The sequence below is a fragment of the Peromyscus leucopus genome, chromosome 17, assembly GCF_004664715.2.
Source record: "Peromyscus leucopus breed LL Stock chromosome 17, UCI_PerLeu_2.1, whole genome shotgun sequence".
NCBI classification, from domain to species: domain Eukaryota; kingdom Metazoa; phylum Chordata; class Mammalia; order Rodentia; family Cricetidae; genus Peromyscus; species Peromyscus leucopus.
This window is the reverse complement of record NC_051077.1, coordinates 30,346,294-30,369,477: the sequence shown is the minus strand read 5'-3', so window position 1 is coordinate 30,369,477 and position 23,184 is coordinate 30,346,294. Positions and strand designations below refer to the sequence as shown.

The 23,184-nt window shown below is 40.6% G+C and overlaps 1 protein-coding gene across 25 annotated transcripts in view; it reads right to left on the bottom strand.

Moving 5' to 3' along the window:
• Sorbs2 (sorbin and SH3 domain containing 2) overlaps positions 1-23,184 on the bottom strand; it is a 199,255-nt gene that overhangs the window by 52,350 nt on the left and 123,721 nt on the right. For 12 of the 25 annotated variants that reach the window (XM_037211705.1, XM_037211708.1, XM_037211706.1 and 9 more), the window contains 6 exons: positions 16,001-16,139; positions 11,923-12,095; positions 5,974-6,040; positions 5,191-5,235; positions 3,064-3,238; positions 601-715 (listed from right to left, as the gene is read on the bottom strand). In XM_037211705.1, the coding sequence (XP_037067600.1) occupies positions 601-715; positions 3,064-3,238; positions 5,191-5,235; positions 5,974-6,040; positions 11,923-12,095; positions 16,001-16,139 (714 nt within the window). The other 13 variants (XM_037211704.1, XM_037211709.1, XM_037211712.1 and 10 more) reach the window with 7 other exon arrangements.

Sequence of the window (23,184 nt, the reverse complement as noted above, 5' to 3'; positions counted from 1 at the left end):
AATGATGGGAGAGAGGACCCAGAGAGCAGAGGGCCATGGAGGAAGCAGCTGTTAGCTTTAGCAGAGGCAAGCGGTCCTTTCTGAGTTCACACATCGTTTAGTTTGTGTATGATCAAAGTAAACAAAAAGAAGACTACAAAGAGAAATACAATCTTGATCCATTAAAGTGGTAATCAATCAGGAAGCTTGAGGCTTGGTGACCTGAGAGGGATTTAATAAAAACCAATTAAACAACTTGTTATAGAAAGTGTGTTTGGGAAATTTTCCTCTTAAGTGAAAGAAATAGTAAGAAACCAACATAGAAGTCAAGGGATTCATCTGCCTGGGTCTGGACATCAGGGATATGGATTCATGATTTTTCACACAGGCAAGCTAGAATAGCAATTAAGTATTTCATGTATAAGTGCTGTGATTAGGCACAGTTAGCTATATGCTAATCATAATGAGTCCTGCATAGATATGCTACTATTCAGAGACAAGGTGCACAAATCATGCTTAAGAATAAATGCAGTTCCTCAATAATAAAAAAAATGGGGGTAAAATTCAGGTTTACTTGGGAACCCTGGAGGCCTAGATTTTTGACCAATGACAAGTGCTTACGGGTCTTTCATGCTGCAGAATGGACGACTTCCCAGGCTCATATTCAAAAATGCTCCTTGGTTCCGATCGGAATTTTCTGGTGTCCACCTTTCTGTCTGGAGGGTCCCAGTCATGCCTGTAAATGAACAGCAAACCACGTGTTGAAACAATTTGTGTGCATAAAACCACTGTGAAATACCACCCACAGTCAATTTTAACATTATTTATTGAGTGTGTGTGTGTGTGTGTGTGTGTGTGTGTACATGAGTGCATGCACACAGGGGAAAAATTTTTGGGAGTCAGTACTTTCCTTTCACCACAGGTTCTGGGGATTGAACGTAGCTCTTCAGGCTTAAGCAGCAAGCAATTTTTCTTGCTGAGCCATCTCTCCTACCCTGAGAGACTACAGCAAACAAAACCAACACAACTACAACATCTCTCTGGTTGAAAATGTATGAAAAACACCACATATGCTTAACTTCAGTAACTAAATGGTACATTAAACTCTCCCCTTTAGATCATTTTTCCTTCTGTTTTGACCTCTGTGACTATGGTTGTAAAAACTCACAGAAGAGGTTTGTAGACACACGAGGAGGGACATGTTGCTAGACCCATGTTGCTGTATGTGTCTGAATTTAAAATAAGTGGCAGTATGCTCTGCGAAGCTTTGTCAGTTAACTACCTGGTGACCTGGCGTCTTTGATCCAGGGGGACAAGGAGGAATGCACATGGCATGTTTGATCTTCTTTCTTGCAAATGGCATCTGAATGCATGTGTGAGAACTACAGCTGCATCTCTTGGACTGGCATGCATAGGGATAAGCAAAGTGGTGTGGGGACCCCTTGGTGTGAGCCTTGAAACACACCAACCCCTCCCCCCCAACCCTGCCCTCGGGAACTGATTGCTTCCTTGCACTGATAACACTGAGAGTCTGTCATGGGCTCTTGACAAGTGCATTTTCACAGTAGGACTCAGAACACCAAGCTCTTCCGGGCAGCTAGAACTAAATCAGAAAACTTCCTTTGGAGAGCAGGAAGGGTTATTAAATACCTATTTACTTATATTTGAGAAACAGGAGTGTTTGATCTTTTGAGTTAGGGAATCCCAAATAGAATGAAATTCCTTCTCCACAGAATGGTGGACACAGAAGTGCTCTAAGAGAGAAAATGAGAACCAAGTCCTAGGTGTAGAGTCAATCAACAAGCTCTATCCAGTAGAGCCCTCACACCTTCCCATTCACACATGTGAAGCTGTGTCCTGCTTGCTGTTTGAGCAACAGAGCAATAACTAAGATAGTATTATCATAGAAAATACTTTTAAAACCAGTAATATAAAACCCAGTAATAATAAACACCCTTTCCATTACTGCTTATTCATTACCAGTAGAGAGAGCATAGGATTGGATCTTGGCTTGGATACTCTACCTATACAAATAGGGCAAGTTATTGTAATCTTCTAACCGGTTTCTTTTGCTGTAATATAGAACATGTCCCATTGGGTTGCTATCAGAATAAAATGGTGTAATACAAGGAAGCGCTTAGCACAGTGTTTGCTCATAGTGAGCTGTCAGGAAAAATTACCAGTAACTAGGACTATTAGCTGCAGTCCTCCTAACATAACACAATTGAAATGTGTTCATAAAAATTTATTTGGGTGTGAATAGCATATTTAAAAATATTTCAGTGGAGAAATGAAAATTAGAAGCAGTTAAAATAACTGGTGGAATGAGTCACAGGCACTTGTTAAAATGCCTTATTTATGATTTAAGAATATTTCTCTTGGTTTCTAAAAGATAACTTAAAAGACCTGAAATTTCAAATCTGTGCAAATGAAAAATGAACTGCTTAGTATCTCTTGAATGTGGGGCAGTAAAGGGAATCCCTGCCAATTTTTTTCCAGTTATTTTATATGTTTTTATTTTGAGACATAATACTAGTGTGTAGCTCAGTTCTGGCTTGGAAGCCATGTAGCTCTGAGTGGTCTTGAATTCCTGCCTCATCTTAATGAAGATTGAGATTACATGAATGATGTGACACACTCTAGCCTATTTCAGCTCAGAATTGGAATTGGACCTGGAGTCCAGTGTATGTGGAGCAAGCCACTATCACCGAGACTCATCTCCAAGGCTTGTGAACACAGTGTGTGTGTGTGTGTGTGTGTGTTGTTGTTGTTATTTGTAGTACTCAGACAAATGCTCTACTTATGAACTCCATCTGTGGCCTCTTTATTTCTTATATGCACTTATTGAACAGAAAATAGAGTTTGTGTCCCTGATACATCAAATTTAATTTAGAGCATTATGAGAGCATGGCCGAGACTTCCCTGAGAATGTCCAGCACAATCTCAGTAGTGATGCTCAATACGGGCTAATATAGTGAGTCTTGGCATATATTCACTCCACAATGCTGGGCTGATTCTTCACTGAGTGCCACTGTGGGTTGGTTTTTATCCTAAGAGAAGCCATTTCAGGGGAAAGAGCCTTACTTTTCTGTTGAAGACTGATCTCTTGGTCGTGGTGGAACATGTGGGGGAGCCACTGGGGATGGCGCCTCCTTAAAAGCATCCGTGCCATTGTCTGAGTGGCTTTTGGAAAGAGGTCTGTAGGTCTGGGTCTTCGCAGCAGGGTGAGACTGAGCATTGTAGGGTGAGTTGTACAGACCTATCATGAAAAAGAGAAAAACCAACAAAACAAGCAGATAACTTGAAAGATGCATTAAGGCTATGTTGGGCTATGTGAAATAGCCAATGGTTTTGAAAATTATCAATAAGCATATTCATAATGTGTACATTAGAGGTGGTACATTGTTTATTAACTTATCAACATTAATTTATGAATTATCACTTATTAATTAGATATCAATTTGTCTTGCATGTAAGTACTGATTATAGTAAATTATCCATTATAGTAGGATTAATGAAAATTGAGGCTAGTTAGTAAAAATAAACTTACAGGTACTCAGCAAGGTTTCTTCCCAATCACAGAAACTAACACCTTAGGTAAACTTTCAGAGGAAGATTAAAATAGCAGCTAATACTTTGTAATACTGGTGTACAAAGGACAGTTGATGTGTTAATTACAATCCACCAAATACAGGACATGCTGTATGCACGAGGTGCAGCTCCCACTGGGACAGGGGAGTGTAAACCCTCCTGAACAAGCTGATGCAAGATGATGTGTGATTGAAAAAGAGTTTGTGGTAGTTAGTAAAATCCAATGGAGAAGGACATAGCAAAAATTAAGGGATGTTTGAAAATAACGAGTGAGACACACACTATGTTATGGATTTCGTGGGACTAGAGTTGGGCTTGAAGGGTTAGTTTTGGTGGCAGGAATAACATGCAAGACACAAAGCTGTGGGTTATTAGGAAGTAGAGGGTGGTCATAGGCGTTTTGCTGGCTGACTGAATGATAAAACTCCCTGGGCTCCTGGGTAACACAACTCAACATCAGCTTATTCGTTACCAGTGAGATGGACCCATTTCAATATTTAGAAGTCTATAAAAGTTCTGAGTTTCTCGGAGTCTCAATCTTGGCCTAAGTTTATCTCTACTTGACTGTTCCTCTTGTGTGCACTTGTTTCCTTGAGAAGTGACACTGAACAACACCTGCTCTGAAGTGTGTCCGGGTCAACTCCACAGTCAGACTTTAACTTGTGAGGTGAATCAAGGAGGTGAGTTTGGTAGAGCAGGGCAGGATGGGGATATTTATCTTAATGGACTTCCCAAAGTAATATGGGGATACAGAGTCTAACTCGGAGATCACCAGCTTGATGTTTGGCTTTTTACCATTTTCTTTCTCCATTTTCTTTGGAGTTGAGCCGCAAACTCACCCAGTTAAAAGGCTGGTAGCTGGTCATCAGGTTTTAGGGAGGTGAGAGTCTCATGGAATTTTCTTTTAGGGTGGAAAGAGGACCCTAAATAAGGGCACAATCCTGGGCCTATGACTCGGTTGGGTACAATCTCCCGATGTGATATTTAGGAAAAACTGATAGAAGGGGACATATTTTCGGTGTCTCTCACACGAGTATGAAGACCACTCCACAAGAAACCAGCACATTCAAATACAAGTGGGAATGCCCAGAGCTGAAGTCATTCCATTGTGAGCACTGGGAACTCTGAGTCAGAAAAGTGGTCCGGCCAAGAGGGAGGTTTTTCACATCTTTCAATGAATGGTTCCATTTTGGAGCAAAAGCCTGGACATGGTCGTAAAACACTTTGCTTGACTTGTTTTGGGGGAATAGTATCTGAGAGGTCTTATGCAACGATAATCGGTCTTTCTGTTGATAAAAAGATCTTTCTTTTTGTTGTGTAACCAGGTCACAGTCTGTTCTTTCACCCTGTCCCTTCACACTGGTTAAACATTCCTGAAGCTGAGGATAAACCCACAGCTGGGGGTGGGGGGTGGGGGATGGATGACGCAGAACAGTGTTAGTTCCCATTTCCAGGGGGGAAAGGATCAATCTTTTGTTAGACATGCTCTGAGAAAGGAAGAAAGGCATCCTCCTCATCGCAGGAACTGACAACATGGGGTGGTGGTGGGATGACGAGGGCTGGGGTTCTTCCCGACAGTGGAGTGTGACCAGTCATGGCAAGTGAGGAAAGCCGTCCTACCTGCATTGTATGTATAAGGAGTATTATACATGTCTGAGTCCTCATCTAGAAAATGAAACATAAACATGATAATCCAGACTCTGCCACCTTGTCGCCAAGACAGCAGAAGGTCAGAAAAATGACAGAAACACACCAGCAAAAAAAAAAAAAAAAGCAATGTTTTTTTTTCTTCTAGCATATAACAGCACTTTGCATTTCCAAATATTGCACTCCAGGCCTCTGCAGAGTGAACTTCTTATCTATAAAGTAATGCACATTTTTGCCCTGGTCACACACGAAAAACTGGTCCCTTGTCCTCATTTCCCTAGGCAGATTCTGTCTGCTGCATCATAATTTTCCTTAAGTGCTTTTAAAGTTTATTGTCAACTGTACTGAGTGGGGATCAGGAGAAGCCACTCCAGTCCCTCTTGTAGTAAGAAACAGACATGGGCAGACAGGCGCAGGGGTGGGTCTAGGTGTGCACAACACCCCAGTGTGGACGTAGACAGAGATCCAGAGGCAGAGGGCTAAGACCAGAACATCTGGTAACCTCCAAAGGACACACTCTTAGGAGGCTTCTTGAGAGCTTATGGTTAATGCAGAGGCCCACATCTGTGATGTAGGGTTAAAGGGAGAATAGGAGACATGCTGGAAAGAAGGGGTCAGCCATCACGTTTGCTGGGGACTTGATGTTTTTGTGTGAAGAAGAAAGTCTATGAAAAAGTTGAGTACATATATCCTTCAATCCATAAGCACTAGATAAAAAAACGAAACAAAACAAACAATTCAGAGGAACATACATACCTGGCTTGTGTACCATGTGAATTTGTTTGAACATTGTCTTGTACCAGTCCTTCGGCCGGTCCACTGTCTGTCAAAGAGAACATCCAAGAATGATCAACCCTATTTGTTAGGTTTGGACTTAAGGCTGCTCAGGCCATGGTTCACCTGCTGTATGTAGCCTCTCTCTTTACCCTCACTGCTGCTATGAAATGAATGGCAGACACCCTGCTGTGACTGTCTGTGAGTCTATAATCCTCACTGCCCCCAGAGTGGTTTTACCTGACACCCTAAGTAATCAGGGGCTATAGGAGGCACATTCTGAATGACGGACCCACATTATCAAAGGTTCTAATCTTTCCCCCTTCCCCTGCTACTGAGTATCTGAGACACCTTGACTGCAAGCATGTGCTATAGGTTACTTATCAGCTGTATAGCATGGGTCTGCCTTTTGTCTCTGAAGCCTTTAGCCTTGTGGGCCTGGCCTGTCTTCAGAACCTCTACAATGCTGATGTCTAGTTATGATGTCATAACTCTTATAATAAATCTGCCTCAGTCCCAGACCCACAATCCAAGACTTCACACTCTCAAGTCAATACCCCCAAGGAAAGTCTTCACTGCTAATATTTGATATTTCCAACAGTAGATTTGCATTTCTACTATGACTCGAAAGCAGTTCCAGCAATTTATCCTGTTATTTATGCAGTTTGTAAGCAGAGTATCTCATATTGAGTGAATTGGAACATTCTGTGTTATGGTTTTATTTATTCAATTCAGCTGTGCCCAGTTGTACATAGCCAATATTTGATGAAACATCACCTCCTTTTCATTATTATTATTGTTGTTGCTGTTGTTAAGTGTATATGTCTGAAGCAAGGATTCCATATGTATCCTAAACTGGCCTTTAACTCATGATCTATTCTACCATGTGCTGAGATTACATGGATGTACCACAGGCAGCTTATTTCTCTCTCTCTCTCTCTCTCTCTCTCTCTCTCTCTCTCTCTCTCTCTCTCTCTCTGTCTCTCTCTCTCTCTGTCTCTGTCTCTCTCTGTCTCTGTCTCTGTCTCTCTCTCTCTGTCTGTCTGTCTCTCTCTCTCTCTCTCTCTCTCTCTCTCTCTCTCTGTGTGGGTGTAGGACAGAGGTCAATCTCAGATGTTGTTCCTCAGAAGCGATCCTGTGTTTTGATAGGGTTTCTCTCTGGGACCTGGGACTTACCAATGAGGGTGGGCAGTCCCAGGGATCCTGCTGTGTCCACCCTCCAGTTCTGGGATTACAAGTGTGTGCCACCATGCCTGGCTTTTTATGTGGGTGCTAGGCATGGAGCTCAGGTCCTCATGCCTGCCCAGCAGACATTTAACAGATCGATTTCCCTAGTCCTTCTTATTATTCTTAAAATTTTGTATTGGGTGTTCTGTGAAGACATTTAACAATTTAATGAGGGCATATTTTTGACGAAAGCAGTAGATATTCTGATCAGCTTCAATGAAGACCAAATTAGCATTTACTAGTCTAACTGACTAAGATACTGAATGTATCAGACAATGCACAGTCATAGAGCATATATATAAAAGTGTGGCTATGAGTTCAAAACTTCTATGACAAGACATTGGAGTATCTACAACTTTCGCCTTGCTAAATTATAAACTGTGATGGTAGGCATTTCTTATGCATGCTACGTTTTAGGTGTGATAGGAGCAGCAGGTTACAGTACAAATAGGAAATTAATGTCCAATTATTAAACATCATTCAAATCTTGGAGCCTTTAGTTACTACTTAATGCTTTCTAGAAATAGGAATATGAGAAACTTATGTATCTCTTCTTTTCTTTGGGTGTATGTGGGAGGGCATATACATGTGTGTACAGGTGCGCATGCCCATGTGAGCATGTAGAAGCTAGAGGTAGATGTCAGACATCCTCTTCTCTGACTCTTTGCCTTGTTTTCTTGAGTCAGGGTCCCTCACGATGTGTGTCAGGGGGCTTAGGATAGTCCTTCCACTAGAACAAATCTCAGTAACTGCACACAGCATGGGAGCTCCAACATCTGTGGAGGGCAGTACTGGGCAAGCCTAGGGTATCAGATGCAACTCTGTCTTACAGGCTGTGAAAACATACATTCTAACTGCAGTGCAACAATTTGCTCAGCAAGATAGATCTTCATCTCAACTATATCAGAGCTAGTTGGGCCAGAAGTTAACCATTCTGTGCACAGGCAACTTAAAAAGCATCAGGTTTTCCGAGGTCATTGCCCTGACTTAAAAGATTGGTTAGGTTATAGTGTGTTTGGTCAATGTCTCTGGGAAGTCTGCTCTTTTCCGAGGAGAAATCCTGGGGTGGGGGACTCTGTTGGGAGAGGGGAAACTGTGGTTGGGTCTGGATGTAATGTATGAGAGCAGAATGAAAAAAACCAATGGTTAGGACTTGTAAGAGTGGAAACTGTTTGATATTTTATACTCTGATTTTTATGTATGTGGTCATTGAATTTTTCACCTAGAAACTGTTAGGCAGTATTTACATTTACTTTGACTCTGGAAGTAGACAATTCTGACAGTCACTAGAGATGTGGGAACCACATATGCATCGTAGGCTTCTGCAATGGGGGCTTTGAGGGTGTCGTTGATTAACTGTATGGCCAAATGATGGGAACTGGTGTCGGGGGTTATCTACAAAGAGGCAGGAATCTGCTGCTTGCTGGCTCAAACAGAATACTGGAACATGAGGGTTGGGGCTGAAGTCAGTAAGGTGCCTGCCATGTGTGTATGACAACCTGGGTTCCTATTTCTGGCGCCTGTGTAAAAGCTGGGCATGGCAGTGGGCTCCTGTAACACCAGCACTAAGAATGCAGAAACAGCTTAGCTTTGATGAGAAAGCCCGGACAGCCATTGAGGAGTATACCCAGGTTTGACCTCTAGCCTCTCCATGTCCACATACATGCACACACGCAAACATGTACACATACACAATACTTGAGCATATATCTTTAGGGACCATTTATTTTTCTGAAGGCGGTTTTCTCTTTCACTATGCTTTGTTCCTATCCTACCTTTATGCTACTAGAGCAGCAACAAAAAAAGTAACACACAGCTGTGTGTAAAAACAGTTTTCTCACTGTACCTGGACACAGCCAATGAGGACAGGGAGGCCGAAAAAGGAAGTTGTGTCGCTGTATATGGCCAGGCACCGTGACAGACAACATTGTTGTCTGCACTTGCCAGAGGGCCTATATCAGGCAGGATCTGCCAGCTATGCCATCTGTTAGCTTTATATGGTGAGTACAGAGAAGCCAGGAGATGCCCGGTCAGCTGGCAGAGCCATTCGGAAGCTGGCGAAGCAGAGACTTGCAACCTCAGCGTGCCTTTCTGAAAGGAGGGCTGTGAGCTCTTTCGTTCCTTTAGCCAATGCCATGTTGGAGCATGTCATGTCTCACACTGAGACTATGAATGCAGAAGTCCACAATTTGGGAAGTTTACCTTTGGATGTGTCCTTCAAAAGCATTTTGCGTAAGACTACCTAACTCCTGGGACTCTACTATGCAGCTATCATCCATGGCCTTATCAGAATAGGCTTTGACTTTCATCTTCTTGTAGTCATGAAACATCAGCACTGTATACTAATTTAACATGCAGACATTAAAAAACAGACATACTTTCTACATATAACACAACAATCCTATTCTACCTTTGCCCCGATAGCTCTAAAATAGCCAGACAACTGTTATATTTGGATTATAAGAAAGAAAGACTGCATGTCATTTAACTAGCCAGGTTTCTTACCCAGTCTCTTGGGCTCTGAGCCCTGGAGATTCTTGTTACTGTTTTTAAGAATATGGCAGTAAAAGGCTGATGTAGACATCCCAGTCACAGGAGAAGAGGCACTTGGCAAAACTTTCTGTGTCTCAAATGGCACATTTGAGACAGTGCTGGTTTTAATGTACATACTGAGCAGGAAGCTGAGGCAAGTTGAGTCTGATAATCATTACCTTCTACACAAATGAGGAAAGGAAATAATCTTGGATATTCTTGGCCCAGGGGATGGCAGGATTCAACATTTATAAATACAGGTCTATACTTGGATGTGTGATTTGTAAGGCTGCAAAGTAGTAAACATGAACAGGATCCCTCTTATAAAGTTTTAAAGGTCCGAGCAAGTTACATGGAAAAAACCAGGGTTCCTTTTAAGGAACTTCTGCAGTGGCTAATAATTCACTTTCAATTTCTTATAAGGGAAATTAGCATCACACGCTTAGTGGATATATGTGATTGCTTATCCTTTGGCATGCTTTTCATTTAGCAGAAGACAATATAAACTTTTAATATTAATTGAGTTTTATTTATCATCTCCAACATCTTAGATTTTTCCTCAAAAACTTAACAAAGCAAAGACTTGCAAGTCAAAGATTACAGATTAAAAAAATCTGTAGGTTAAAAAGAATGGGTCACATTAACTAACATGTCCATTTTTACATATCACTTACTAACTTAAAACACATCTATCGGTTTTCAGATGAAATCTTTCAGACAGGGTCTGCAATTGCACACACAGAAAGCAACGAGCTCTTAGGTTTTGTGTATACTGTGTCTCAAGGACTAACAGGCAAAATCCATGACACCATCCCTGTCTGAGTCATTAGCCCATCATTAGCATGGGAAAATTCAATTTTAGTCATTTTGAGTCAGAAATTCTGGAAGGCAAACACTGTCAGAACACTGCCATCAGAAACATACAACTGTCATAAAACGGAGCGGCTTAGTCACAAGCCCTGGGATTTTTCCTGTCACTCAATACGACCATCATCATTCCAACACAGACTTTTCAAGCTTTATCAGTTACATGCAACATCCTTAACAATCTGAGAAGTCTAAATCCCAAGCGCATGCTATACAGATATACTTTTTTTTTTGGCTTCAGCTACAATGCCAATGCCAAGAATAATCAATGCTGAACTCACGTCTGTATGTAAAACATGATCACTGCAAACTCAAAGACGACTCCTACTTGGTCTTCGGTCGTTTTCAAAGCTTTCCTGTCTCACCACTTCGCATTCTTTTGCCGGGTCCCTCACTGTCCCTGGCTCCCTGTGTTCCCATTCAGGGGAAGCTGCTCTTGGCAGTGTCTTCTCAGCCCTTGATGAGGGTACACAGGCCACGTCCATCCAGCTAGAGCTCCCTCCTCTCACCCCCACCAAATTCACCTGTAAAGACGCCGTGGCTCGCATCCTGGCTTCCCGGTCTTCCTCCTCTGCTACCACAGACCTCCTCTGGCAGTGGATGTGGTCAGCACACAGCTGCCTGCCTAGGCTCTGCTGCTGCTGCTGCGGAGCGTTGCCAGAAAGGGCTGCCCCGGCACACTGAGTAACGCTTTGGCAGAGTTTAAAGACTTAAAAAAAAAATGCCCTCAACACTTGGACTTAGCATCCAGGGAGCTCTCAGCAAGGCTCAGCTGAGAGGGACTAGCAAATGCTCCCCCCCCCCTTTTTTTTTCCACAGACAGCTTTTCCTTCCCATGATATTACCTCCCTTCACTACAGTCATCTCACCTCCCAAGTCCCAGTTCACAGTTTCCCATCCCCTGGTGTGAACTCACATCCATTTCAAGAAACAAATCACTTGCCTTTTTTACAGTGCATGTGGGAATTGGATGCTGTGAAAGGACTCACTCACTTCACCCCCTTCCCCCCTTTTTCTCTCTAGGCTTTACCTCTCCTTGATAGAAAGTTAAAAACAGAGTGTTATTATTTAACAAACCCACATTTTCATGATTTTACATTCAAACGGAGAGACAAGATTGCGTAGCTGTCTTCGCTCCCCGATTTTCTCCCTCTGCCACACAGCGTGGTATTCATGGGAGCGCCGAAGGCTCGGAGGACAGTCCTCATGATATAAGACCCCAGGAATGCACAGCAGCATGCACAATCCATCCTTTGTGGTGCTCGTGTGCAGACCCAGAAAGACGCACATGCTAGCATGGCTTACCGTCCTAATGGCCGTGGGGATGCCGGACTCGTCCACAGGGCCGATCCCCGGGTAATGAGGGGCTTTGATCACTGTTACCCTCTTCTCTTCCTCTGAGGATCTGTAGAGTGGGATGGAGCCTCCCATGGTGCCATCCAGAGACTGGGCATGCTGGGAATATGCCTCTGCAGAATCTGTGTGGAACATACAGTGACACGGAGCACACCGGATGCACAGACTATAAATTAATGGTGCCTCTTGTACCTTGATTGCCAACCATAATAAGATCCACATTTCTACCTCTGTGCCTTTTCGCGTATTTACCCCATCTCCTTCAGAAGTGGGTATTACATATAAGTATGGATCAAGACCTCACCATTTTACAGCGAAGGGTGAGAGGAAAAATATTTGCTGAATGATGAGTGCAGCCATGTTGAGGGACTCTGAATATGTCTTACCTCACTTTCCTCAAAGAAATCTTGGAGGGACGGGATGGCGGGGGTGGGGGGAGGATGGGGACAAGAGTCACCTTTATAGATGAGGGGGCAGAAGCTGAAAGAAACCTAGTAACTTTACTCAGGTCGTTAGTCACACATGATTCTTGTGAAGCTGCTGACTGCCTTTTGAGGGAGTAGTGAGAGGTAATTTCAGCGAGGCACTAGGATTATTTATCCAAAGAAACGATTCCGAAAAAATAAATGGAAAATGAAAGTCAGTTAATTTTTTTTTTTTTAGATCTAGATATACACTAGCAACTGAAGGCTTGTGGGTAAATAAGTGCTTTTCAGTTATTACAATTTATTGAATTTTATTTAATATTGTTGGTTTTATGGTAAAAACACCCATACCATAGCTTTTTAACCTTTGAGACTGACAATTAATTGTCTTAAGGATTAAAGTTACAGGAGGCTTACTAAATTTCCATCTTCATGTTAATGTTATGAACCTCTGGAATAATTTCAGTCACATCATACAAAAGTGATATGACTTCTGCTGTTTGAAATTTCAGAACTTGGTGAGCAGAACTGAGTCTTCATTTAGGTTCTGTGTGACCTGCTTTAGCTCATCTGTCTCTGGGCTCTTTTCTGTGGAAGCTGAAAAATTCTTATGTTTTAAGATAGTATTTGTTGATTATATTCATATATTCATAGGTGTGTGTAGGGTTCATTTTCATACACATACATAATTTTTTTTTTGTTTTTTTTTTTTTTTTCTTTTTGGTTTTTTTTTTTTCGAGACAGGGTTTCTCTGTGTAGCTTTGCGCCTTTCCTGGGACTCACTTGGTAGCCCAGGCTGGCCTCGAACTCACAGAGATTGGCCTGGCTCTGCCTCCCAAGTGCTGGGATTAAAGGCGTGCGCCACCACCGCCCGGCTCACATACATAATTTATAATTAAAATTTATATCATGTATAGATAGTATAATGAACTTTTATACCATACATATAAATGTATTTTTATGAGGATGTTGTGTAAAGCATTATAAATAAGCACTTTAAGACTTTGACTTATTTTCACATAGGTACTTAGCATTATGTTCTCTCTAGGCTGATATCCATTGTATCATTATAACTATTATAATTAAGGCCATTTCCAACTTAGTTTGCAACAGAAAAGCATTTTGAGGCATTTTTGAATTGAATGGATGAGTCTGGAAATGGAATTACTTCATGTGTCATTGATTAGTCATACAAATCCTGTGTTCCCAAGCTATTCTAAATGAAGTCACAGTGTGTTATTTCACCCTGGTTGACTTTTTAATTCCTCAAAGCCCTTGACATGATAGCCACAATGCTAGACTTTTGTCAGCAACCAAGGTTTTCTGAACAGATAGGATGTGCCACAGTCCTAGCCTAAGAAACAGCATCAAGTTTGTCTTCATGCAGAGTTCATGGGACGGTACAAACACACAGCTTGTGCAATGAAAGCCAGATCTTTTTATATTTCTCTTATATGGCCCACAAACTGTTAGGTTTGCAAGCCTTTGTCTTTGACGAAATCTAAAGTTCACCTAGGGCAGAGTAGAACTGTAAATTCCACTCTCATCATTGCCTTGGCCAGCTGGAATTTGTTCAATGTTTATACAGGAAATTTCTTTCCATGTTAAACAGTTTATGTGTAAAATCTACTCACTGGTTAGGTCTAAAGTCAAAGCCTGCCTCTATTTGAATATTTATACAAAATGGGGAAAACTGTTCACTAAGACAGGCAATGGGATAAAGAGTCTATTTAATGATTATTTAGTAAAATGTTATAGCTGAAATAATTTAGGAAGTTGCATTTTCATGTATAATAAAGCATAGTTACATTACAAAATCTTGAAATAGTGGAGTCTCTTATAAAACTGAGCTGTGGACTGGTTGTCAAAGAGAGAAATTTGGCACAAGTAAGCTCTTCTTTCTTACACTTTAAAAGGAGATCATTACAAGCTTCACAAATGGCTCCCAGGAGTAGCATTAGAAAAGGCACAAGTATATCTAGACTCCTCTTTAACGAGTCCCATGACTATATTTAAAATCTTATAGAAGTTTTGTTGACCATAGAAGCTGAGTTCTACCATGAGTGGGCTTGAGATCCACAGAAAGCGTTCTTTAGTAAACTCGTGGCGTATTTGTTCAGTTCAGAGTCAATGTACGAAGAAGGAGGCAAGGGGTCTACTACCAACTACGGAATGGCGTACAGTTCTGTGTTCTAGATTTTTCTTTCCATTGCTGACCTGTAGTGACTGCAAGATGGGTCCTCTCTCTTTTTGAGAGGTTTGTGTAGGTATGCTCTCCTTAGCATCCTTTCTGCTCTGGAGTTCTGAAAACTTTCTAGGTTCTCAATATCATGGAAACATTTTCAACCCAACTTCACATAATGGTTCAATTTGGTAACATTTTTCATGGAACTTTTTGGAATTTTTACATTGAAGTTTTAGCAAAAAAGAAATAGTTGTTACGTTATTTTTAAACTATGCTAATATATTTTGCTACATAAGAATGCTTCTATCTTTGTGTAGCTCAGGATTTTTCCAGGAGTCTCTAAAGCATTCACAAGACCCACAAAATTATATGCTTAAAGTTTTGAAATGAACTTTTATATGTTTATATAAAAACATGTAAAATCTATATGTTAGGTCTAAAATCAAGGCCAATCTATACTTGAATATTTATATTTTTTATTTGGTAGAATGGGGAAAACTGTGTTCACGAAACAAGCAATGGGACAAAGAGTCACACTTAATGATTATTTAGGAAATAATCATTTTTTATTGGAGGAGGACTATAACAAAAATTTTTAATTAAATTTATATATTTTATTTTATGGAAGAGTGCTTTGTTTATGTGTATGTATGTATACCACATGTGTGCTCGGTGTCCTTAGAGGTCAGAAGAGGGTGTCAGATCCCTTGGAACTGGAGGCACAGATGGTTGTGAATCATCATTTGGGTGTTGGGAATTGAGCCTGGGTCTTCTGGAAGAGCAACCAATGATCTTAACCACTGAGCCATCTTCCAAGAACCAAGGGCTATATGTCTTTGCTTAATTCTTAATCTCCAAAGGGTCAAGAACTTGTCTCTATAAATTGTAGAATCTTCACTGAAGAGAGTTCTCCCTTCCTTCCCGCTGCCCCAATGTGGACCGATGGCCTTCAAACCTCAGTTTGATAGTTTATGACAGTGTGATCCAGGACTTCATGGTGTTACTGTACCCTATCCCATCTCACACTGTTTTCACTGTCAAACAATTTTTTCTACAGCCTAACTAAAGAACATTCTAGAACGAAAGTTCTTCCACGATCTACCTCAATAGAAAAGTGCTCCATTAATGTTTTGTGGGTCCTAAAGCTCCCCCTTCTCTCACTAGGCATTTTCCGTTCTTTCTACCCCATCACTTAAATGTCAACTAGCATTTTCCAGGCTTAGCCACAGATGGAATTATTACCTCCAAATAGCAAGGGACCTCTTTTCTACAATGTGTGCCCTTCTTCCCACCTTGGGGTCGCCAGAGAGAGTGGTGTTGGTCATTCCTGCCTCAACTTTGCTACCTTATATTTTTCTTTTGCAGTAGATAGTTGTCACATGAAAGTGGTCATGGAAATCATGACTGCGGTACTTACCCAGTGATCTGCCATGCTGCATGATAATGCTGGAGTTGAGTGAGGCTGGAAGGGAGTATGCGGAAGGGGAAAACGGCCTTTGATAGTAACTCACTGGACTCACAGCGCCACCAGAGTTGCCATTGATGGTTATCTGGCTCTGAGAAAAGCACATGGGCCCTGTTATAGCACATGGTTCCCTGCAAACGTCACCCCTTTAAATGACAGCAGGCGTTTCCAACGACAGGTCAGTAATCAACGACAAGGCTTTTAGTTATCTTGAAAACTGCTGTCAGAGGGCCAAAGTACTTTTTTATTTTCAGTTTTCTCCATCTTATCCTTTATTTGTTATTCTTTTATATTATCAGAGGGCATGGGAAATGGTTAAGAAAAGTGAGAGCAGCCAGCCAGCCAGCAGGCACACCACTCTGCCTTTAGAGGTGCCACCAACAGGGGTCACTGCGGAGCAAATGGGGGAGGATGACTGAGCTCTCACAACCTGGCCTTAAGTAGTCACAACTCCCTCACATTGTTTTGCTTGGTGGATTTGAAATGAATGCTCTCTGACAGGAGGGGAGGGGCTGGTTCACAACTCAGTCAGAACACCCTCTAATGAATCCGTGTTTCCAAAACAAGGTGACTAACACAGAAGGCAAGTGGTTGGACTTATGAGTCATGAAATAACCTATTCTAGCAGTCACATACCTGGTTAAAGCATTGTAAAGATGTTAAAACCCTGGCTTCTCCCTACTTCAACTTTACTTGGCATTCTGATTTCCTAATTAACTGGGTTACTTGTTTACAGCTGAATATTTTCTATGTCTAATGCTACCTGAAGCTTCTCCTTGAGACAGCCACGCATGTGCTTCTTTTGTAGTTGTTAAAACATGCAACTTGGCATTGATGACCTAGTAGGTAGCCAGAGGACACATGTTGTGACTGAGTTGAATCAGCTGAGATCATAGAAGTTGAACTCAGGACTATCTTTACATAGTCTTCAGTTCATAGTCCATTGAGCATTATGCAAACTGAATAATGCATGCAAATGAGATAAAACATTAGTAAGAATATTTAGTTAAAATAACAATACAGATAAGTACATACAGACATGCATATGCACAGACATAGAGACTCATAACTTACAAACTTTTTTACTTTTTTTTTTAAACAAAATAAACTTCAGTTATGTAAGTATGGAACACAGCAGGTGAGTGGGTGTATATTTATGACCTCACTCTAAGATTACTATGCTTTCAAATGATCCAAAAGAAAGCTAATTTATTTAAAAGTCTTATCACATCAGTCCTAAAATCAATAAATATTCAATTATAAGGATTGTACTCAAATATTTCTTTAAGCTATTAGACAAATTCTCTTATTTTGTGACCAGCCACATATTAAGGACCCTTTGAATTGGACATTTAAACAAGTATAAAGCACAGAATGGACCAGTACTTCAGAGCTTTTACATAACTCTGTTGAACAACCTACAAATATTTTTTTTTGTCTTTTCCTAAATGAACTTTGTGTTATGATAGTGGATGTAAAAAACAATATTTTTATTAAACACTAAGGTTTTTTTTAAGTACAGTTGAGTATCCCTTATCCAAATTCTTAGGGGCAGACGTATTTCAAACTTCACACAGTTTTGGACGTGGGGTGTTCATGAATACATATGACATATCTTTTGGGAGGGATGGGTCTCAAGTCTAAATATGAAATTAGTTTAATAGACAATTTATACATATAGTCTGAAGGTAATTTTATAAAACATAATCAGTGCCCTTGAGTTTTTTTTTTTTAATTTATGTATTTTAGGTATATGGGTCCTTTGTCTGGATGTATGTCTGCACACCAGAAGCGGGCATCAGATCCTATTATAGGTGGTTGTGAGCTGCCATGTAGGTGCTGGGAACTGAACCCAGGTCCTCTGTAAGAGCAGTCAGTGCTCTTAACTACTGAACCATTTCTCCAGTTCCTGAGGTTATTTTTTTTTTAAATCACACATAAAGTCAGGTATGGAATTTTAAACTTACAATGTCATGTCAATGCTTAAAATGTTTCCAATTTTGAAAATTTTTAGGATTTGGATATTTGGATTAGGGATATCAAACCTATATAATACTTAGGAAATGTGAATTAATTTGATGGCTTTGATAGCACCAATTAGAGATAAAAGAATAAACATTGAAAGCAGATTTTTTTTATCATATTAATTTAAATACCTTATGGAAAAGTCAGGTGCGATAAACTGATAATTGGGACTAGTTTCAGTTACAGGCATCTTGATGGTGTACAAGATTTTATATATTATATACAAGACACATAAGTGAGGATCCAAAAGGGCCTTAACTAAGGAAACCTTTTTTGTTGAAGGTCCTGTTAAAATTCCTTAAAATTGTTAAAAGATGTAAAACAAAACAACAAAATAAAACCCTTTTCCCAATACATAGGACATGGGAGGGTCCCATACCTCAGGCAGGTGGCTGGTCATCTGTGGCCAGGGGTTTGGTTGGGTTATTCCCAGAAAACAAATTTTATATCCAGCCACTTGATGAATGCTAAGTCACCCCAATACTCCAAACAACTGAAAAGAGGTATTTTTTTTTTAATTTTCTGTAGTTGTAGAAGTTAAAAAAAAATATGGCTTGTGGCATTTCTCTGTGCCTTTGTCTTGACAGTATGTAGCAACAATAGAGCACAGACATATTTTCCTTTGACAGGACCTATCAGGAGTTTATGATGGTAATAATTTCAGAAAGTTCTCTCTCTCTGCTCAAAGTTGTAGATGGTCAAAATTGTACATCCTTCCATGGAAGTCACAATCTCCTCATTATCAGTGACTGAGAATCTACGTGATAGAAATTAGCAGCATTTTAGCCATTCATTGGCCACTGATCAGTGACTGAATGAAAGGACAGGCATCATTTCGATGATATCACGTATCTGGGAACGATTCATACCTTGCATAAATGAAAGAAAAATTGTTGAGATATGAAAGACAAAAATGTTTTCATGAATTTCAAAACTGGGATGGCTGAGGAAAAGCATCTCAAAGCAACTTCAGGCTAAATTTCTGTAGGATGGGCTAAGATGGTTTCTATCGTCCACTCCCACAGTGACAGGAGCACTCATCAGAGGCGTCAGTTATCAAGCAGCTACCCACTACAAAGAACAATTAGTGCTATGCAGGCAGAATCGCTCCTGGGAGAAAGACAGTACACAAGCTATTAACCTAGGACACAGTGATGTGAGTCTTAGAGGAGGGTCATGTTCCAGGAATTAATGGTAAGTGACAATATTTGAAACATTTTGGACTTTCTCTATAACTTAACCATAATGGAGGATGATAATCTACTTATTTATATTTCTGATACAGGGCCTTATAAGTAAACCACTTTATAGCTTATGAGCCACAGAAAAGCAGTAAATCAGAAGCAGATCATTTTAGAGTTACCATAAATAGCACCTGTTTGTAAGAAGGGAATACCAGTAAAAATTTTAGCACCGAGTGGGCTTAATGAGGATGACTCTGATAGCTTCCCCTAGCAGATGGTATAGAGTCGGTTCACTAATCAAAACCTATGCAAATAAAAGTGTTCAGATAGCAAACAAGTGCAGTCCTTAAAAAATGGCGGAGGCAAAGGAAGGAAGAATAATTACGTGTGTGGCAGCAGGGGTCGCTAAGGTGATGCCATCTGTCACAGCAGATCTCTGACCCCACGTTGGGGATGGTGTCTCAGAGCAGTCAGTAGTGTCAGAGTTTCCCAGCTGAAGTTCAGCCAGAAGGGCTGTGGAGGACTCACTCTCAGATTGGGAGGAGTGCTTGCTCAGGGAAGAGTCTGTCCTGAGAGAGCCTGTGGCATGGCTGTGTATAAGGCTGTTCTTGGCTAGGAAAGGATGTGTATATAAACAGAGGCCCTGGGCTGAAGGCAGGCAGGAAGGCTCCAGATCATCAGGTGGTGGTGGTGGGCTGGAGCCACTGCCTGGTGAAAAAGTGGGGCGGTGAAAAGCGATCACAGACAGGCGTGATGAAGAGGCATCTGGCGTGCTTCCTCTGTGTGTCTGTGAAGCATTTACCTCTAACACACGGGCAGTTAAGTGCTGATTTTCAAGCTGAGTTTGAGAGAGAAGAATAAGAAGAGGCAGTAGAAATCATTTAAATTAATAAGAACTTTACACCGTGACAGAGAAAGTAGATCATCATTGGCTTAATGTACAAACACTGAGGAAACATATTCACATGGATTAGGTGGCAAACACACAGTATGGGAAAAAGCATGGAAGCGTGAAGAACATGAATCCGGTGCATGTGGGAAAAAAAGGCCCTTGTTCCGATAATATTGCAGTACAAGCCTGGGTAAGGGTGAGAGAGCCTTGACAGGATGAGGATGGAACTTCCTCCTCAAAAGTTTTCATGTTTTGTCCTAGGGACAATGAAATGCTCTCAAGTTGTCTGCTCCTTGGCGGGATTTGTCTTTCAAGAAAAATCTTGCAGCCCAGTTCTTCCCATTGCTTCTCCACTGTCAAAATAAATCCCCAATATAAAACTATTTGTCTTATTTTTTTTTCCTGACTTACTATTTAAGTTGATCAAACTAAAAACAACTACCTGGAGGGGGATGTGGTTTCTGTTCACTTTCTACTCACCAAATCTGTTCACTGGTTCACTATGAAATAGGAAAACAATTGTATTTTTAAATATGCTAGCAGTGTTAGCAATGGGGCTGATGTGCAAAAATAAATGAAAACAGCATCTACTATTGACAATGGTTAGAGTGGCCCTGGGTTAGCTGGAGCTACTCTTGGCACTGAGTCTCAAGAAAGGAGAAAGAAACGGAAGGGAAAACAAAAGGCTTAAGAACTCGAAACCTGCCTGAAACCCAGGAGTTTAAACACCAGGAAAGAACCACCCAAGCAAGGAGAGAAAAGAGGCACACCAAAAGTTTCTGTTGGCTTCTGTTACACCCTTGATGATGTCAGATGTGATGACGAGCATCCAACTCAATGAATGAACAAGTAAAATGGAAGCATTTGACTCATTTTCCTGCTTATCTAGAGGACATTTTTTTTTCTTTTGTTGTGTGGAGCATCTGAGGATATAAGATGGCTACAAATATTATGGGATACTAGCACCAAGATAAGGGAATGAACGGGACTATATAAACTCTTAGATACTGCCTAGTCAAGATTTTTAATGGCACCGGTTGCTATTCATCGCCAACTATAATTTTCCAAATAGCTGATGTCATGTAGCCTGTTGGTCTTATTAAGGTCATATTTTTCTATCACTTTTAATTAAATACTGAAAAGTCCACTATTTTAAAAGGTTGGGTCATGGATCACTTAGGAATTTGCTGAAAACTATTTTTTCTTAGAAAAATATACTCATTCATATATGCATAAAGTTTTACATAAACTCTAGGGACTCATGGATATGCTGAAGTACATTCCTAACTGAAAAAAAATTAATTAGAGAAAAAAAATCCAAGGAGGGATTAGGACATAGTTTTTCACTCTAGTTTTATTTAAGCTTAATGATGTTTTTTTTTTTGTTTTTTTTTTTGTTTTTTTTTTTTTTTTAGCAGATCCACTTAAAATGTGGCTTTTAAAGCTGTATATGCTTTAAAAAACTCTCTAGATTTACCTGATAGAAATCTTTGTTACCATGACTTTAAAAATTTCAATAGGAATTTATCATCTGTATTAGTTGATGTTTGCAATTATAAATTTTATGGGAGGTGAAGTATGATATTTAACTATAGTCATTTTTATTTAATGCATTAAGTATTTCTTCAGGTCTGAAGGAATTCAGTCTAAAGCAGTCTTTGGAAAGTGCCAATAAAGCTGGCTAATAGAAAGCAGTTCCCCTAGGACAGTTTGCATAGATCATGATCATTTCACTTTTTCCTCCATGCTGAGTGACAATCCATGATAAATAAGGGAAATCACAAAAAGTCCTTAAGTTGTCCATTCAAATAAGACAGTTTTCCCTTTAAGATGGGAAAGACTTTGACTCTCACAGAGTTGACTTGTTCATGTCTTTCAATCTGACACATCAAAAGCTGAAGCATGTTCTCCCTGACATGGTCCTGGGTAATCTCACCATGACTGATTCTATGCACTTTCATACATGGAGGTGTTTGTCACACATTATTTATCCTTCCAAAGAGAATGACCATGGAAAACAGAACTATTTTCCATTCTTTCACTGCCTTCTGTCATGTTCATAATTTTGAGTCTTTATAGGTGTGTGTGTGTGTGTGTGTGTGTGTGTGTGTGTGTGTGTGTGTGCGTGTGCCTGTGCCTGTGCATGTGTACAGGTGACATTAAATACATGCCTCTTGATGAATCTTATCACCCTTAAGATTTCTGTAGCTGAAATGATACAGTCCTAGTATTGGTCAGCCACAGAAAGCTTTGAAATGCCATCCTGTAAAGATGCCAATGACTTTCTAAAGTATTAATTGAAATTCTTTTACATGACCCCGACCTCTATGTTAATGAAACACCCTCTAGACACGAGAGGAGAGAGGACCATCTGTGCGTGTGACACTGTTCCTGGGGAGACATGAACAGTCCTTTAATTACCCCAGATAGGGAAATGATGCCATATCAAAGTCTGGACATCCACTTGGTGAACCAAGGAGATTTATTGGGGTTACTTACAGGAACAGAAGTGACTCAAAGACTCCTCTATCATCAAAAGCCCACCCAACATGGGTGATAGTTCAGGAAAGATGGAAACCTGGAGCACCCTGTGTGGCCTACAGACAGCCTAACAGTCTGGACAATGTCAATTAGGCTCTTCCAGGTAGCTTGGCTGGTTTCTGTGTCTTCCACGTGGCCCAACTTGTCTGAGAGTATTTTTTGCAGCTTGGCTATCTGAGCCTCTTTTAGATAGTGTGACTTGTTTGAGAGTGACTCAGTACTCTTCACTTCGTATAGAACCTTGGTAGGGTGGAGCATAGTGAAACTGGTCAGTTTTAGGTACTTCCTGTTGTTATTTGGAGTTTTCATTTTTTATGTCCTGTCTCGATGACTTTCCCTTGCAGGATAAAATGTTTCACCTCCCTTTAGAACATCCTGTTGTCTTACCTGCCTGTAAACTGTCTTAAACTATCCTGTTATTTTACATCTTTTTTTCCCACCTATGCCTTAAGGGGTTTCCCTCCACAGTAGAAGGTTTTAATCTTGGAGGAAAC